The sequence below is a fragment of the Cornus florida genome, unplaced genomic scaffold (assembly GCF_030987335.1).
Source record: "Cornus florida cultivar Cherokee Brave unplaced genomic scaffold, ASM3098733v1 CherokeeBrave_3.0.0_Hap2_Chr06, whole genome shotgun sequence".
NCBI classification, from domain to species: domain Eukaryota; kingdom Viridiplantae; phylum Streptophyta; class Magnoliopsida; order Cornales; family Cornaceae; genus Cornus; species Cornus florida.
In genome coordinates this window covers 93,898,247-93,916,808 of record NW_026775576.1, presented here as the reverse complement: position 1 = coordinate 93,916,808, position 18,562 = coordinate 93,898,247, and the positions used below count along the sequence as shown (strand labels likewise).

General features: G+C 33.3%; 2 protein-coding genes across 2 annotated transcripts; one reads left to right on the top strand and one right to left on the bottom strand.

Moving 5' to 3' along the window:
- Positions 1–4,685: 4,685 nt before the first annotated feature.
- Positions 4,686–12,335, top strand: LOC132312967 (polyadenylate-binding protein 7-like). The gene is made up of 10 exons (XM_059811545.1): positions 4,686–5,357; positions 5,851–5,969; positions 6,102–6,295; positions 6,432–6,691; positions 6,788–6,894; positions 7,029–7,218; positions 9,025–9,317; positions 9,520–9,669; positions 11,076–11,264; positions 11,936–12,335. Exons 1-10 carry the CDS (start codon positions 5,162–5,164, stop codon positions 12,131–12,133), a joined length of 1,896 nt encoding a protein of 631 aa, XP_059667528.1. The 5' UTR covers positions 4,686–5,161; the 3' UTR covers positions 12,134–12,335.
- Positions 12,336–13,531: 1,196 nt separating this feature from the next.
- LOC132312966 (protein CHUP1, chloroplastic) lies at positions 13,532–15,717 on the bottom strand. The gene is made up of 2 exons (XM_059811544.1): positions 14,756–15,717; positions 13,532–14,527 (listed from the first exon to the last, which is right to left on the bottom strand). Exons 1-2 carry the CDS (start codon positions 15,578–15,580, stop codon positions 14,060–14,062), a joined length of 1,293 nt encoding a protein of 430 aa, XP_059667527.1. The 5' UTR covers positions 15,581–15,717; the 3' UTR covers positions 13,532–14,059.
- Positions 15,718–18,562: the final 2,845 nt, after the last annotated feature.

Below are 18,562 nucleotides of genomic sequence, written 5' to 3'. Positions count from 1 at the left end.
AAAATAATAAAAAAATAAAAAATAAAAAAAAATAATAGAAATTTAAAATCAGGAGTATTTGAAAACTTATGCCAACTAACCATTGTAGCTATAGACGTACAAACTCACACCTTCAGAGTCCATTACTGTGTATATCTACCGAAATAATTATAACCACTAGGTCGACATTCGATTCAGTTCAACATAAATGTAATATTCAAATTCGAATTCATTTGATTTCTCCCTCCCCACGAGAAATTATTCATTATAACTGTTGTAACAGTGACGTGATATAATGGGTAGCTACACAAACTCCATCGAGACACTATTTTGGAGGGAGCATATTAGGAATGTAGTTTTGGATACATTGATTGGAGTAAAGTGAGATCCAATCAATGTATCCAAAGCCATGTCTTTTAGATAGTTTCACTTCTTTCTTCGGCCCAAAGACAGCGGACACCATCTTTTTTTCTCTTTTATAACATCTTTCCAACCTAAATCTCCTTTTACTTTTTGGTAGTTATTGTGCACTTGAAGTACCTGTTGTATTAGCAAGCCTTAAATGAAGATAAAATACACGGATCTGGGATTTAAAAAAAAAGTTAATGAAAGTTTTAAACTAAAATTTCTAAAAAATGTTGATTCTGTGCTCTTAAACGTAGCAAGAATGCAACATGATAGTGCAAAAGCAATACTAACTCCGTCCCATATTTTTTGTTCATTTCAAAAACTTTGACTTATTACCACATTTTATTTTTTGAATCATTTGAAATCATTTTTAGTCATATTTCTTTTATATACTTATATACTACCTATATCCCACGTTAGATGTCTACTTCAGTAATTTTGACTTACAAATATTAAGAATTAATTTTTAAAATGAACAACTAACATGGGTAGGAGGCAGACATTTGCATGCTTCATGTCCTTTCACGTTTAATTCTACTCTACTACTAATATAATTATCGTTGAAAAAAAAAAAAGAAAAAGAAAAAAGGGGGGTTAAAAAGAGTGGAGGAGAGAGGACGCGAATAGGGTTTGGTGTCCGTGGAATAGGGCGCCCCGGATGGTTAAGGTCTGGCTGTGAAAGAAAGGCCATCATTGTTGCTTTGAAGAAGTCTTAGGTCATGGGGTTACTTCTGTTACCCACTTTTACTCCCCCCCCCTTTTCGTTACTCTGGAGATAAATATTCGGTGTGTTCGGTGCACGGTTTGCATGTCTACAATTTGTGTTCGTGCGTGCCGGACGCATCCAATAGAACCAATACTTTAGCCTCTATGCTGGTATTTCTTCGCACGTGTGACTTCTTAATTTTTTATTTTGAAAAGTACAAATTAACACATAAAAACTCCAATAACTTCTCTTTGAAAGTATACATCATACATTTTTTTATTTTAATTATTGTTATCTAAAATTTGTATGTTTAGTCACATAATTTGTTTGGAGGAGGTGCCACTCCGAAGTTCCGAACACTGATTGACTGACTTGGGAGCGGATTCACCCTAAATTTGCAAATTGAGTTTTTGCTTAAATTTGTGTTGTCTGAGCCTTCCTACAACTGATGTGATCCAATAATAAATGCACAAATAATTTGTAATTACAAAATTTGAATAGTAATAAATAAGAAAATCATAAAGACAAAATCTTGTACAAAATTTGAAGAAAAGGGGCTAGGCCAACATTTGTCAATGATATATACATGACCCAATTAAAAATATAAATATTATAAAACTTATAAATAATTATCCCATTAGTTTTAAATAGTCTTATATATTAAAAAAAAAAAAAAATTGACAAAAAATAATATTTGATAAATAAAAATATTAATGAATTAAGTAGAAAAAGTATGTATCTTCCAATGTACAACAAATTTTAAACTTGACCATTTAAGATTTCCGTTTTAGGGTGACTTAAGTATATAATTACTTTATTTTTAATTATAGTCTAAATCTTTACACAAGAATAAAGCTAAAAAAGACCAATGGATGACAGTCTTGTTTTTTATTGCGTCCAGGTCAATGCCTACAACAATAACTATGAATAGTTGTTAGTGATTAATGATTTGCTGAATTTGGAAGACGCTATGTCTTATTAATTCCACTATTGCGCCTGTTTGGGATTGTTTTTTCAAATGTATAGAAACACTTTAAAAATAATAATAAATTGTACGTATTTGAATTTGTTTGGCAATTTTAGCCGAGCTTTTAAATAAGTTACCTAAATTATAGAACATATAATCAAAAGGCATGATTAATTAATTTGCTAAATTGTATGATCTCCTATTCATTATATTAGATGAGAGCCAAAATTAGCCATATTCAAAATTCGAAAAATATTGACTTGGTTTTTTTTTGGTGGAGTGGGGGTGTGGTCCATTCATATTATATGACTATAATATCATGTGGTGTGACTCATACCACACCCCACTCCGCTCACATATTTTTATTGATCGATTTCAACTTTAGAGAAGGGTTAAAAATTATAAAATTTGCGCTACTTTTAAATTTTGATCACCTCTTTCAGAAAATTCCTACACCTTTTTAAAGTGATCATATTACCTCAATATCCATATCTGACCAGTTAATGGGGCTATGAAATGACAAATATAATCCTACTATTTAATATTAAATTAAAAATTAAAAATTAGTTTTAAGAATTACAAAAATACCATTTAAAATTACAAAAAATATATTTTAGAGGGTGGTGAAGAAGAAGATTAAAGGGTATTTTTATAATTTTTAAAAATATTTTTAATTTTTAATTTAACATTAAATAATAAGATTAAATTTGCCATTTCATAACCTGGTTAATGGGTTGGATACAAAAAAATATGCTTTAGGGAGAGAGGGGTGAGAGTTTTAAAGAGGGGGTGAAGAAGAAGATTAAAGGGTGTTTTTGTAATTTTAAAAAATAATTTTTAATTTTTAATTTAACATTAAATAGTAATGTTAAATTTGTCATTTCATAACCTGATTAACACGTCCGTGTTTTATGAATTTAACATTCAGAGAATGTATCATTTGTCTTTCTTTACTATTTACACCCAGAGTCAAATGATGGAAAATTTATATTTTGGTGACCAAACATAAACAATATTACTCAAAAGTGATCTTAAAGTATGAAAAGTCATCAATTTTGAAACTTAATCGCTAGCAAGTGACCATTTAAAGGTAATTTGGTCAAACACACTTTTTTATTACACATTCTAAAAATATATTTAGAGAACAAAAATGCCATTTTATCTGTTTTCCCATTTAATTTGCAGCCTTCCAATTAAAAAATTAAAATTTCTTTAATAACATCATCTCTTAAAATTAGTTTTATTTATTTATTTTAACAACAAGAAGAAACCATATCATTCAAGGAGAAACATATAGTCCGGGAAAAGAACATTTAACAACCACTGTGACCATATGTTCCACTCTACATCCCCACACTCGACAATTAAAGCCTTCTTAAAATTAGGTTTTCGTTATGTTTTTTTTCAAGACTCTTCACTATGGTCGGAAGACATACTAAGTACATAACTAAGCCTAAAACAAATAAATATATGCTGTATCTACACTATAAATAAACAATTGTGAATATGTGGATTGGGTCCATATGTGTACTGTTTATTATATAAACAAAGTGTAGTAATTTAAATGACAATTAATATCATACATCAGTTTATTGTGTTAGGATAAATTTATCCAATTAAAAAATAATATATTACAACAAGAATATTTAGGTAATAAACTATTAAATGGTCACTTGTTAATAATTAAATTTTAAAATTGCTCACTACTAATCTTTTCTTAACTTTAAGATCATTATAGAAATTGTTTATGTTTGGTTACAAAAATATGTCATTTGTTAATTTGTTTACATCAACAAAATTAAATTGCAAATTAATTTACCCTTATTTTTTCACTTTAATTATTCTTTTCAACTAAAATAAAATAATAACTATTAAATTCGTTTAATTATGTTATGAGCTATGATAAAAGCTTTGGAACTCATTCTCACACTCATGTGAATGAGTGATGAATCCATTCAGCTATAATAGTTGTGACAGGTGGACGTTTGCCATTTATTAAAAAATTTAAATTGTTGAATAGTATTTTATACTTATTCATTTATACTCTTTTCACTTTTTATTTGGATCTGATGTGGACAAATACCCCTTTTAACATTTTTCCTCATCTGAACTCCTAACGCCCTCATTACGGTCGGGTCACCATGCCTACCTGGGTGGCTCACTCGAATGCCTTTTGGGCCGAGCGTTTGGTGTGACATCGGATCAAGAACTAGATTTGGCTCTGAAATCAACTGTAACTGGTGAACGTTTGTTCATTTACCCAAAAGTTTAAACTGCTGAAGAGTATTACATATCCACCTATTTATATCTTTCACTTTTCATTGGGATCCGAACAAATACCCTTTTAACACTATTACATTAAGATACAATTTAACTCTCTACTTTTGAAAGACCAATTATTTCACCGTATACTATAACCAATTGATCTAATGTATTTAGTTATTATTATTATTATTATTATTTTTTCATTGGATCTAATATATTAAGTTGCTCAGTGCAAAAATAAAAATTAAAAAGTTGATTTATGGCCACAACCCAGACCCATATGAAGAAGCGGATCCAGATGGGAATATAGAATATGTACGGTCCATAGCTTCTAATGTTCTGTTGTATTTCTTTATCCAATGGAGGATGGTGTTTCTCACGCTCCTCGCATGCGCGTCTGAATAGCCTTAAACACTCGTCTCCTTGTGGTGTAACGAACGCCCCAAACTCCCGCGTCCATGCAATTCCGAAGAAAACTCCATAACTTTCTCTCTGTATTCATCTCCGAATTGTATTTGTAATTGTATGCAATCCAATCCCTATCTACATTTTATTTTGTTGTACATTTTATTCATTATTTTCCTTTAATTACTCTATTATTAATGTTATTCTCTCTCCTGGTCCTTTATAACTCTATTTATAGTAAATTCTCAATCGAGAAGGAAAAAGGGTTAATTTCTCTCTCTGTATTTAGTACACAATCAAATGTCAAATATGAATACCGAGCGGAAACGGCACTTTGATTATTTTCACATCTCTTTCTCTCTCTAAGATTTCTCTCTCTCTGAAAGTATCATTTCTGGTTTGCATTGCTGTGGTGCTGCAATTTTCCGGCAATGGCGGTTCCTCCGACGGTCCCCGCCGCTCCGGCGTCGCTCTACGTCGGCGACCTCCACCACGACGTCACTGACGGACAGCTCTTCGACGCGTTCTCCGAGTTCAAGAGCCTCGTGTCCGTGCGCGTCTGCCGAGACTCGTCGACCGGACGGTCTCTCTGTTATGGCTACGTCAACTTCGTCTCTCCTCAAGACGGTACAGTCTTCGTCGATCCCAAACCTGTTTCTTCTTATTGATTTCATCGATTGATTAATTCAATTTTGGTTATAATTCGCCGTTGAAATGTTTGATTTATCGAAAATTAATCGACGAACGGATATATATTTGTATCTATTTACACATAGATGTAGTTAATTATAACTTAGGATAAAAATTGAATTTTTTTTTTCTCAAGAGACAAAATTTGATTTAATTTACTGAGGATGATCAATTCCAATGTTTTATTGTGATTTATTATTTATTGGTTTGTTTCATTGTGCGAATCACTATACTCTTTTATGGATCGTAGCAATGTAAAGATTTTTTTTGATGTGTTGAGACTTGAGAGTGAAGAAACGAAGGTCATGATTTATTAATTGAGAACAATTTATGCGGATTCTGTCCATATAAGCTGTTATCCGAATATGAGTTTCACTTTATGTAATTTTGCCTCTTTTCGTTTTTCTTTTTCTTTCTTTAATTCGAGTAGCGGTTCGTGCTATTGAAAAGAAAAATAACTCTACCCTGAACGGAAAAGTGATAAGGGTACTGTGGTCACACCGTGATCCTGATGCGAGGAAGAGTGGAGTTGGGAATGTGTTTGTCAAGGTATATCTGTTATTTATATTTGTTTATCTGTTTTCGATTGAACATGTCATCCATTATTGAGTTATTTTTATCAGGTTTAGTGTTTTTCTCAATTTGACTTTTGAATGTAAACTGGGCTTTGGGTAATTGCAGAATTTGGGTGAGTCCATTGATAATGGGAAGCTTCATGAAATGTTTCAAAAGTTTGGGACCATCTTGTCTTGCAAAGTTGCCATGTCTGAGGAAGGGAAGAGCAAAGGATACGGCTTTGTCCAATTTGAGACCGAGGAATCTGCAAATGCTTCCATTGAGGAGCTTAATGGCTCTACTGTTGAAGGCAAACAGATGTATGCACAACCAATTTTCCCTGTTTCACTCTCATTTTAATGCATTTTTTTTGCATGTTAATGACCAAGTCTTACCCTTTCCGTTTATTTCTTGATCTATAATTTTTTACTGATCTATAATAAAATTATGGCACAGGTATGCTGGTAAGTTTGTGAAAAGAAGTGATCGGGTTTTACCTAGTCCCGATGCTAAATACACAAATCTATTCATAAAGAATTTGGATCTGGATGTCACGGAAGAACTTCTTAAGGAGAAGTTCTCCGAGTTTGGGAAAATTCTTAGCCTAGTAATCTCAAAGGACGAAAATGGGGCCTCAAGAGGATTCGGATTCGTGAACTTTGATAGCCCAGATGATGCGAAGAGGGCATCGGAAGCTATGAATGGATCTCAACTTGGTAAATTTTGTTTCCTCTCTGAGGTTAATTTGCTGAAATAACAACTGCCCAATTTTGAACAACTCTTTATTCCATACTGTGGTTTGTATTGAATAGGCTCCAAGGTTTTGTATGTAGCTAGGGCACAGAAGAAAGCAGAACGTGAGCAAATTTTACGTCGTCAGTTTGAGGAGAAACGGAAGGAGCAAATACTGAAATACCAGGTAGTCTCACTGCACATTTCTCTTCATTTTAATTTACGTTGGTGGCATTTATATATATATATATATATATATATATATATATATATATATATATATATATATTTTGTGTGTAATTTTTTAATTTTTAATTTTAGGGTTCTAACATCTATGTAAAGAATATTGATGATGATATCACTGATGATGAGCTGCGAGAAAACTTTAGTCAGTGTGGCACCATCACTTCTGCAAAACTTATGCGAGATGACAAAGGTATCAGTAAGGGGTTTGGATTTGTCTGTTTCTCTACGCCGGAGGAGGCCAATAATGCTGTGAATACTTTTCATGGTGAGTTCATTAGCTTGTGTATGTAATTTAGAATTTTAGATGCCATGATCAAAGATGCTGTAGGTCATGTGAATTGGTTTATTATACTTTAAGCCAACATGGAAATAGATTTAATGATTTTGATTATCAATTTTGTAAAATATCATATTGATGTGAAATTATTAGCTTGCGTATGTAATTATATACTTTCTTTTCATCTAAGGTTTTACTGTTGCTTGCCTTATTATAGTCTGAACTTGATGTAGTGTAAGGTAATGAATGCTTTCTATTACTATTTCATTCATTTTAGTTTTGTGAATTAATCATTTATTTTACTAGGTTATTAAAGATCCGAGGATTTATTTTATATTAGATCAACTTATGTTGAATTATTTCCCTCTAGGATGTGTCAAATCTCTATTGTGTGCTTCGTGTTGGATAACTTATGTTGGTTCATTGGTCAATGTCTGCAGTGCATCTCAACACATCAGCAAAAGCAAAGTTTCTTAAACTTCAAGCACACCAATAATTGAAACCACTCATAAACATGCAATCTCTTACCAAGTGAAATTTTGATTTGGTGCTCACCATCCCGCTCTTCATCACTTTGCCTCATCAAAAGTGTTTGCCATTAGATAGAGCAGAATGGAAAAACATGATTCTTGACCATTAGGAAGAGGTTTTGTTAAGTTGAGCTGAGGTGAGTTGGCACGAAGGTCGACATCTATGGGCTATTTGACAAGAAGTAATTCACTAGCAATAGAAGAAACTACAACGAGGGAGGCAGTGTGATTTCTTTTCTTTCCTTCTTATTTTTCTTTACTAGAATGGCATAAAACCCAACCACCCTAAGAGAACACTCTTACAATACCCAAAAACACCATGAAATTTATACTAGGTCCTTACGGAGTACCTTCTTCTATTCTTAAAGAATACATTTACTTTTTAAGAAAGTCCAACTTGTCAAACCCTTTGACAAAGATTGTCTGATTTAAACATGCTCCCATGTTTGTTTCTTCACTTGCCCAAAAAACTTCATTTGTTAGGCACAAGAGAATATTAGCAAGAGCTATTGAGTTTACAGTTCACAAATATAACACTCTCACAATGTTCTTATAAACTCAAGAACACTGTGAAAGCTTCAGAAGGTTGTGATAGTTCCTTGCTGGAGATGGTGCTTAACTCCTCGTAGAGATGGACCTACAGTTGGCTTAGAGAAACCACTCTCCTTTCTTGCCAATAATACCTTCTACTAAGTGTGTTACAGAAAACCACTGTTTTGTCTTGAAATATATCCAAACCAATATAGTGGTTTTGCATCTATTATCTAGAAGACTAAAAACTCATTTCCCATACCTCAAGTAAACAAATCAAATTCCTAAAAAAGCCCTTTCGGTTAGAAGAACGATCAACTTAAGGTTAGGTTAATCCAATCTCATTTTTCGACCTGAACCATTCTTTACATTGGGTTCGATGGGATCTTTTCCCATTATTTTTAAATTTCTGTGGGTGTGTTTATAGTGCTAGAGGACTGTTTTTGGGAAATGAGTCCCACATGTTAGAGCCTCCCCTATACCGACTGAATGGTGAATTGACAATTTATTATTGTGCTTGCTTATGCTATATTTACTATAAAAAGTTTATTGCTTTTGAGATGAGAATTGGCAACAATACTATTGAAGTATAATTTTCAGAAACTTCAATGGGTACCTTTCTGCTCGCATATTTCTGGTCTTTTAACATGTATAAGAAAGTGTCCTTTCGTGTGTGTCTACAAGTAGTTATTTCTCAATACTAACTGGTATATCGTCCATTTATGTTTTATAGGATACATGTTTCGTCGAAAGCCACTATATGTGGCCATTGCTCAAAGGAAAGAGGACAGGCATGCCCAATTACAGATTCATTATGCGCAGCGTATGGCAGGACTAGTGGGTGCTTCGGCTATTATTCCTGAGGGATATCCTCCTCTTTACTATGCAGCTCCTCCTGGTGGTTTTTCACAGGTACCTCCACGACCAGGGTTGATGTATCAGCCGCTGGGTTTGAGGCCAGGATGGAGGGCTAATGGCTTTGCAACTCCCACTAGATCAGCTTTTCAACAGTCTCCACTGCCCATGGTTAGTACCTAGCATTTAACAACTCAAAAGATCCACTTTCTAGTTATTTGGTGTTGGCTACATGGATATTCATCTTGCTCGATCTCTATCTATATTCTTTGTAATCAATGGCTTGATTTGGAGAAGTAGTATTTTGGCAATGCCAAAATTTTCCAATGGTTGATACTGGCTCACATTGGTTATGCCCTAAAAACTTCTTCAGATTCCGAATACTCCAAGACAAAATAGGCAAAATAGAGGAAGGATGAATGGACCTGCGCTTTTGCAGGGGGGTGGTCACACTACATATGTCCCGCATTTGCATCATCCAAACCAATCAGTTACTTCATCAAAAGATACAAGCAACCAACAGGTCCGCTTTCTCTTCCTTACCTCTTCTCCTTTATTCTTCATACTTGGAAGTTTTGGAGTAATTATGCAATTCGGACCATTTATGCTAACTGATTGTCTGTCACCGTGTTTAAATCTTGCTTTAAATGAACTAGTTATTATATCCTTGTGGTTTGTGAAAAGTAGACTTCTGATTTATTAAGGTCTATTAGAATATGTTCTAGCATGAGGAGTACTCATATTTGATGAGTTTAGCAAATTACGAATTGGGCTAGAATTTTAGTCCTATCCAGATCAAATTGTTGTTTACCAGCCCTAATTTGAGATATATTACAAACCCTGCAAATAAATTCCGACATGAGAAAAAATTTATTCCAAAAAGACGCATGATGATGAACCTTAATTACCTGGAAAAGAAGCACTCAATGCTGGTTCACTAGTTTCTTTGTTTTCATACAGTAAATGGCTGTTGACTAATGGCCACTCTCTTTGGTTATATAATGATGTAATGGTAGACTAATCTAAAATTTTAATGAACAAACCAGAAAGAATATAGTATCAAAGAGAGATGGCCTCTGCTCTCTCTCATCTAGCAATGGGAGGAACTGTTGTTTGGGCTATACTCACTGTTGAGAAACCTGTCCACGTTCTCTTATTTTCATATGATTTTCTATGAAGGGTCAAGGTGACCTCATCTAGGTTGATACTAGAGCTTGCTTCTGAGGCACTGCGAAGCCGTGAAATGCCTTTTTAAATTAGCACCAGCTGTTCCGAAACTGGCTTTTCATTCTCCAACTTCATACTGAAATTTTGGCTAGAATGTTCCATTCTCTTTAGAACACTGGAATCTTATTGCCACTTGTTTAACATCCTAATCCATTGCATCATTATGGCCATTATATGTTTTTTCTTTAATAGCAGCGTGCCTGCATGCCATATAGATATTTTCCCATGCAAACTCACTGTATCCGTAATCATTCCTAATGTTAGATACCCGAATTTCCTTCCTTTGGAATGCATATCTTCTTTTTATATCAGTGTGTTAGTAGATCTACAAATTGTTTGTCCATTTCTATTGAATTTTCACCTCAACTGCCTACCTTCTTCGGAAAGGTTCAATGTGCTTGGAAGGTGTTTGGAAACTTTGGGATACCAGCTTGTAACTTATTAATCTCATCTGAAATTGAGTGCTATTCTTTGTTGTGCTTGCAATAGTTACTGCAGTAAACATTTAGATGGAATCTAGAACTGGACTTCCATTTATGGAATTCATGTAGTATGAATGTATGAACATTTTTGCATGTATGAACATTACATTTTTATTTTACCATGGAAGAGCACAGTAAATGAATGTGAATGTGATGCTTTATTCATTTACATTTACTACCCATGTTCTACGAATTATTACATCTGAGCCATGCTTTGCAGCGGGCTGGTCAAGCTAGGTATGTGCCAAATGGGCGTCTACGTGAGATCACCAAAGGATCTGGAATCTCATCTGCTGGAGCAGGGGCCGAGGGATCAGAGATGTTGAGCACCAAGCTTGCTGCAGCTTCCCCTGAGCAGCAGAAACAGATACTTGGGGAGCGCCTATTCCCCCTTGTCCAGAAACACAAGGTAATGCTAGTTGTTAAGTGCAGTGTGGCTACTTTTTTGAAGCGTATGCGAGCTGAATCCTTTTAGTAATAATTTATTATAAATTTGGTTCATTGGATGATGATGAGTTTCCCGGTCGTGTTTCAATTTTTTAACTTTGACCAATTTTTTATTGTGAAAATAATTGATAAAAAGAATCTAGTACTATATGTTCATAGGGGAGTGAGTCAAAGTGACCCGGGAACTTAATGAACTGAACGCTGGTTGGCTCATCATCTGGTTTTTATGGTGCATAGTTCTTGAAGCATATGCGAGCTGGGATGTTTCAGTACACATAATCACAGAAATGGTTCTATGTATAATATTTTGTTTTCTGTTCATGTTTCAGTTCATTAACTTCGACTAATTTTGATGTGAAAATAATTCATAAAAGATTCTTCTACGTCTTGCTTTTAGTGGAGTGAGGCATCGGTTTGTAAAATTCAAATATCAAATTTAAGTTGCATTATGGTTTCGACTCGTTATTTCTTGAAAAGATGTAGATCATTCCATCCTCCTGTTAACAGTTTTTTACTGTTATTTCCAAGCACAACCTGAGTTGATATCTCATTGGAAGGGCATACAGGCTCTTGATATTAATCCAAAATTATGTAACTTTGTTAATCCAAAATTATGTGTAACTTTGTTTTCAGCCTGATCTTGCTGCGAAGATAACGGGAATGCTTTTGGAGATGGACAACTCAGAACTGCTTTTGTTGTTGGAGTCACCAGAGTCACTGGCTGCCAAGGTGGATGAAGCTGTCCAGGTACTCAAGCTATCCAATGCCAAAGTCTCCGGCCAGGATGCACTTCATTCTAGCTACCTATCAGCTGAGGTTGCAGTCAGCTGAGAAAAGGCAATTGAGAACACTTTTGTCCAAACACAGGGTTTCATTGCGGCTCAAGCTCTAAGTGAGCAAGATTTTTGATAGTTACCATCTCTGAGACATCTCCATTACTAGCTCTAAAGAACTGCTCTTTTTTAGTCTATTTATATTACAAAACATATCTATTTTTGAGCAATTAATATGACTTGAGGGGAGTTGTTGACAAGCTCTTATGTGTTCTTTCCAAAATTTTAAATTGTTCAAAAAGTTTCTGGTTGTGTTCGGTTGTATGGAATTGGAGCTTTGGAATTGGAATTTGAGAAAATTTTAGTTTAATTTTCTGAGTTTGGTTTTTTTTAAAAATTCCACCAATTTCAATTCCAAGGCTCCATTTCCATATAGCCGAACATAGCATCTGTGTTTTTTAAAAGGGTGCAGCTCCTTGCATATCTCTGGTGGTTGGTTCTAGCGGAGTCATGTAGGCAAGTTACCATCTCCTGCTACTTAGTTCATATGGCTGAAGAGGCTTTTTATCTGAATATTTTTGCATAATAAGCTGTGATAATGAAGCAGATGGATTAAATCTTCTTTTATTTGAAAGGATAGGGTTTGAATTCACTGTGTGCAATGCTGTTGATGTTAAGTCTTCTGACTTGAGCTTTAAAGAACCATGGAGCTTCATACCAAGAAAGTTCTAGGAATTTGAATTAGAAAAAGGTTTGTGAAAAAAAAAAAAAAAAAAGGAATTAGAAAAATGTTTGATAAATGCATTTTTTGAGGTTCTTTCCAAGGCAAGAATTCATTTCAGTTCAATGAATTATATTTTGTGACACCATATTAAAAGTCCTTTAGCTATTAAAATAACTTCCAAAAGGAGACATTAAAATATGAATTTAAACTTTATTTCATGGTATGATAGAGCTAAAATGACTTCCAAAAGGAGACATTAAAATATGAATTTAAACTTTATTTGATGGTATGACATTAATAGAAATTACTGGCTTAGAAAAGAAAATGAAATAGGTAATTTTTGTATTTTGCTAATCAAAATTAATGTTAATTTTAGTGTAGACTTGTAAAACTATCAACCGTTCAAATCATTATTGTGTCCCATTTCCTTTTGAATTGAAATAATTTAAATCAACGAGTCTAGGTCAATTATTTAAGGAGCAATGTTTTAAATTTAAGAAGAGTATTGTATGTATGGATGAGAGTATTGCATTGATTCGAGATTATGTCTTAAATTTAAATAAGAGTATTGCATTGATTTTAGAGTACTGTATGTATGGATTTTATATAATAAAAGTGTAGGGAGTTATTTGAAATGAATGTGGAAATAGTTGCACAATAATGTACATTTTAAAAAATAAATTTTATGCCATTTTATAGTCGAGGTTTAGGCCGTTTAGCTGACTGAATAAGTTACGAAAAAAATGATAGAGATGATATTTCATGTGAAACTCATACAAGAATGTTGTCTTTCAATTGGGATTTACTTTTTATGAAAGTACTGGAACCAAACTAATCTATCATCCAGAGTACAAATAGGCTTACCATGCTCCTAATCAACCATGCAAGAAAAATATTAGGTTATAGCATGTAACAGAAGAAGATACAGCTCTGGATAAATTGACTGAAGGAATCACCTGGATTGACAATTTGACATTTAAGGCTTTGTTTGAGCTGTGAAAATGTCTCTGCAAATGATTAAGCTTATGGTGAAGACGACTATCTAAACCGCGCTAACTTATTACTAAATCATTCAATTGGTGCCAATTATGATGAGGGCTGCACATAATCTGAATCATAGCAAAGGTTTTACTTAAATTACTTCCATTTATATAGTCTTATGCTCTTCTATATGCCCTCACTAAGGAACTACATCTTAATATTTTCTGATTATAGCAGTAAATGTTGAAATCCAATGCATCTCCTGTTAACAATGTATGATCATGACTTCCTTGCATGAAGATGCCATTCCTCTGCCCCATCTGAAACAGAATGCCCTCCGAAGCACTTGATTCCATGTTTCTCATCCGATTTCTGTTTTATTCTCTCATTCCCTTCCACCCATCTCTTCAGTTTTTCAATTAGTTTTCGCCTTTTTGAGTGAGATTGACTACCGGCAACAATGGCTATACGTGACTCACCTTGCCCCAACATGGAAGCATCCAATTCATGCTCTAATTCGAGGTCTCCAATTTCTCCACGTCCTCCAACTTCCACTTCTAACTGCTTCTTCTCTTCAGCTTGTCCCTGATTCTCTTGATTCCTCCTCCTCAGCTCGTGCCTCAAACACGCGTTGCACCAACGCAAGTAAATCAGCTCTTTAACTTCAGCTGCTCGATCCTTCTGGACTTGTTCTAGTTCATTTACTATATGGTTGTACTCCTCCATAATCATGCCTTCTGCTTCTATCTGCAAATTAGGCAACCTCGTTATAGAGACTACCATCATCAAGAACTAGGACACATTGTTTTATAGATTCTGCAATAAACTCTTCCCCTAGCCTGATGTATGTGTATTTTACCAAGTCATTATAGTGTTACTAGTTGCAGATTCTCCCCATATATGAATGTTTGGAGATGTATATATATATATATATATATATATATATATATATAAGAGTACTAAAGAATGCATAACCTTTGATGAAGCTGATTTTTCTGCCATCTTTAGACTGTCCACAAGCTCTTTCTTCTCCTGCTGCAATTGATCCAAATTCAATTTTAGCTCCCTATTTTCATCCTCCAATTCCTTGATAAGATTAGCTCTTCTTTCTAACTCCTTTTGATTTGCCAAAATCTGTGCTTCTCTTTCTTCAATTTGCGTATTCTTCTCTCTTACAGCTCGAGACCGCTCTTTTAATTTCCTCAGCAGATTCTTAACCTTCCTATGAAGCAAACCATTTTCCCATCCTGAAAATTCAAGCTGCTCTAAAACTTTCATATATTCACCCGCCAAATCCTCAAGCCTCCTGTTCTCTTCCTCCATCAACGAAATCTCTTTAGTAAAGGACTCAACGCGAGCTATCTCCAACGTGAACATGTAACCAAGCTCCATAAGCACAGATTCTTGGTCTTTCAGATCACAATACTGAAGAAACTTCATCTCTAGCTTCAATTCTCTCTCTTGAAATTCTTCAATTCGACGTCTTAAGCCCAGTAACTCTTCTTCATGCCTATCCTGACTTTGTGAATCACCCTCGTAATGGGTATTTATAACAACAGGCTTTTCAACCTCCATACATGGTAAAGATGATGATGAATCAAAGCTATGAATGCTCTCATCAACTCTGAACTCTTCATGAGAATTGTTTTGAGTGGTTTCAACAGTTGAAGCTCTCAAAAGTGAACTCTTTTTTGACTTGATCCTTGCCAAGATGAAACCAGCAACAGAGATGGCTATTGGAATCCCAGCTTTGAGGATCACTGGCTTCATCAACTCTACCTTTGTTTTTGTGCTCTCCATAGCAAAGAACAGTTCTTTTGGTGGGTGTTTGATGATCAAATTTGCAATTCAAGACATAAAAAGAAATATAGAATGTAAATCAAGTTGTTGAATGGTGATCATATTGTGTTATTCCATTCCCAAGCTTTGCTCAGATTCTTTACCTTTCTAAAGGGACGGAGGTAACCTAAGGTACAATTATCAAATAAGTACAATTGCTTTGCTATTGGTCAATACAAGTCCTAACAAGAAAAAGGTCCACCCAAGTTATCTCAATTATGTTAATTATATATTTTTATATTATATTATTTATGTTTTGTTTATTTTATTAATTATCAAATAAATACAACTTATCTTCGATTGGTCAATACAAGTTGGTAATTTAGGTGATAGTTTGAGACTCCAACGGAATAAGAGGTCCACATAAGTTATCTCATTATGATACATCTGTTCTCTTCAGTTAAGGAAAATAATAAAAAGCACCCGGTATTACTATTATTGATTTGAACACTTTGAAATTGCTCTCTTCTATTAAGGAAAATAATAAAAAGCTCCCGCTATTACCATTATTGATTTGAACACTTTGAAAGGAGAGGGAAGTGTCTTTATCCATCACTAATTAAGAGTCGTGTTGGACACTGATAATAAAAAGCTACCAATATTACTATTACATACTAACATCTATTCTTGATTTGAACACTTTAAAAGAAGAGAGACATGCCTTATTCATCATTAATTAAAAGTCATTGTTGAACACTGATAATTAGAATAGCCAAAAAAAAAAAAAAAAAAGAAAAGAAAACTTAGTGCAGTCCTACTTCATTTTTTGTCCTCTCAATGATCGCACACCTTTGCACTTCTTCTATTTTTAAAATTCTCTTTGCATATTAATATTTGTTCTAACATTTTATTTTTTTTTGGACTTTGTAATTTATTGGCATTCTAACACATTAATTGTCCACGCAATTAAATCATTATCCCTTAAAATAAAAAGTAAAATACTACTATTTTGAAATTTTCTTGAACTTATTGCAAATTTAGCAGGAGAGAGAATATTTTTTAAATAAAAATAATTAATATTGTATCAATAAAACTGGTGTGATAATGCCTAATTTAATAATTTTGCTTTAGGCCTCCACCAGTGTGACCTGCCTTTGTGTTAGCTTTAAGCTTTCTTTTTGTATTTCGACAATTTAAGAAAATTGTGGTTTGTTGTCGCTTTTTGACCACTCCATTGCCCCTCAAGCCAACTTTTCTCATGGTGTCAGGAATCTGGTTCCTTTTTGGTTGATTTGAGGCATTTCATGTTGATGGGTTCCGACCATGACATACACGTGATTATATATATTCAATATGGACCCGTCCACGTGTTAACTGATATGCATATTTTCTGGGAGCGAAATGGGTCATGTATCTGTTTCTATTTTTTTATTCAATAATTCAATGGTGAGTGTTAAGATTGGAACCTAGATCCTATCTTGTACGGATCTTCGCGTCCATGTATATTTAAAATTTTATTTTTTATTACTATAATAAAAAATATTAAAAATTACTTACTTATAAAGTTAAATTTTTAAAAAATAAATTTTTTTGTGTGACAAATGAAGTATTATTTTGTATAATTAATTTATTTGTTAAGTAGACACAAACACATGATCAAAAGGTTTTTCAATTTCAATTTTTTTTTTTTTTTATTGGATAATACACACTTCTTGAGCTAAAGTGAATGAGAATTTAAATTGTCAACTTTTCCATTTGAAAGTAAAAGTATACACTACTTGACTTAAAGGTTTTTTTTTTTTTTTTTAAATTATTTTTATTTTTGTCATTGACAATAAAACATATTCATCTCAGACACCCACTATATTCATTTAGAAATTCGAATTCTCACCATCCAGAGAAGATATTATTAAATCAAAAGGTCATTGGTCTATTTGAGCTAAAGTTAGAGTGATATCTATTAAAAAATAATAATAAGTGTCATTAAATTATATTTTTGATTGTTTTTTTAAGAATTTATTGTAAAACTATTTATTTATGGACTTGAATCTACTTAGGTCATCCATGTTCTTCCATGATTAGGCTTTATTTATTTTATGCTTGGTGGCTTTAGTTACTGTTGTGTAATGCTTTATTGATACGTGATTGTTTGGTCCTTCCCACTCTCATCATTCATGACGTCACCAGATTGAACCCTTTAGTAGGTGGAAATCATGGAGATTAATAGGCCAAAAACCACTCCAAAGGCGTGGTGGGCCTGTAAAGAAGAGCTAGAAACCTATTTAGAATGCATTAATCAATCCTATCTCATAGTTTATAATTGATTTATTGGTCACATATTTTTAAAATTTGTTTATTACAAACACTGACCGAGTTAGAAAATGATTTAAGAGGAGACTGCCTCAAATGGTAATAAGATAAAAAAAAAAATTTTTGCAAACTATCATAATGTAAAAGAAAAACTTTGACATTAATTGATACTTTTAAAAATTATTCATACTTCTATTTAGATCATTAATTTAGTAGGGACATTATTACAATATTTATAAAAAAAAATTGTATATACAATAATATATAAAAAATAATTTTAGTAAGGGCAGTTGTCTCAACTCAACCTTTTTACCTCAGTCTCTTAGCACGATTAAGTCATATCTTGTACTAATAGCATATTTTGTTCATTTCTAATAACTATGGAACAAAAGTTATAATTTTATATTAATTTGAGATGTAATAGACTTTTTAATCATCCAAAACGTGGATGAAGATTATCATCGTGACTATTTTGGAGTTTTTTCAAATTTCTTGAGAATGATGAGTTAAATGTACTTCACATATATATATATATATAAAAGCATATATGTACTTTCATTTCATGTTTTGGTTCTGTGAATGAAACGATAAGTGTGAAATGGTTTCATCGTCCCACTTTTGTGTTGTCATGCTGTCATGCATTTTAGTGTGAAAAGAGTCTTTATTTATCTATTTTTTTTTATTGTTGTTATT

Excerpts from the sequence above, each read along its gene's own strand:
- LOC132312967 (XM_059811545.1), top strand. The coding sequence starts at position 5,162 with ATGGCGGTTCCTCCGACGGTCCCCGCCGCTCCGGCGTCGCTCTACGTC. Across the intron at positions 6,692-6,787 it reads TATGAATGGATCTCAACTTG|GCTCCAAGGTTTTGTATGTA; the intron begins GTAAATTTTGTT and ends TGTATTGAATAG. Across the intron at positions 9,670-11,075 it reads AAGATACAAGCAACCAACAG|CGGGCTGGTCAAGCTAGGTA; the intron begins GTCCGCTTTCTC and ends CATGCTTTGCAG.
- LOC132312966 (XM_059811544.1), bottom strand. The coding sequence starts at position 15,580 with ATGGAGAGCACAAAAACAAAGGTAGAGTTGATGAAGCCAGTGATCCTC. Across the intron at positions 14,528-14,755 it reads AAAAATCAGCTTCATCAAAG|ATAGAAGCAGAAGGCATGAT; the intron begins GTTATGCATTCT and ends CCTAATTTGCAG.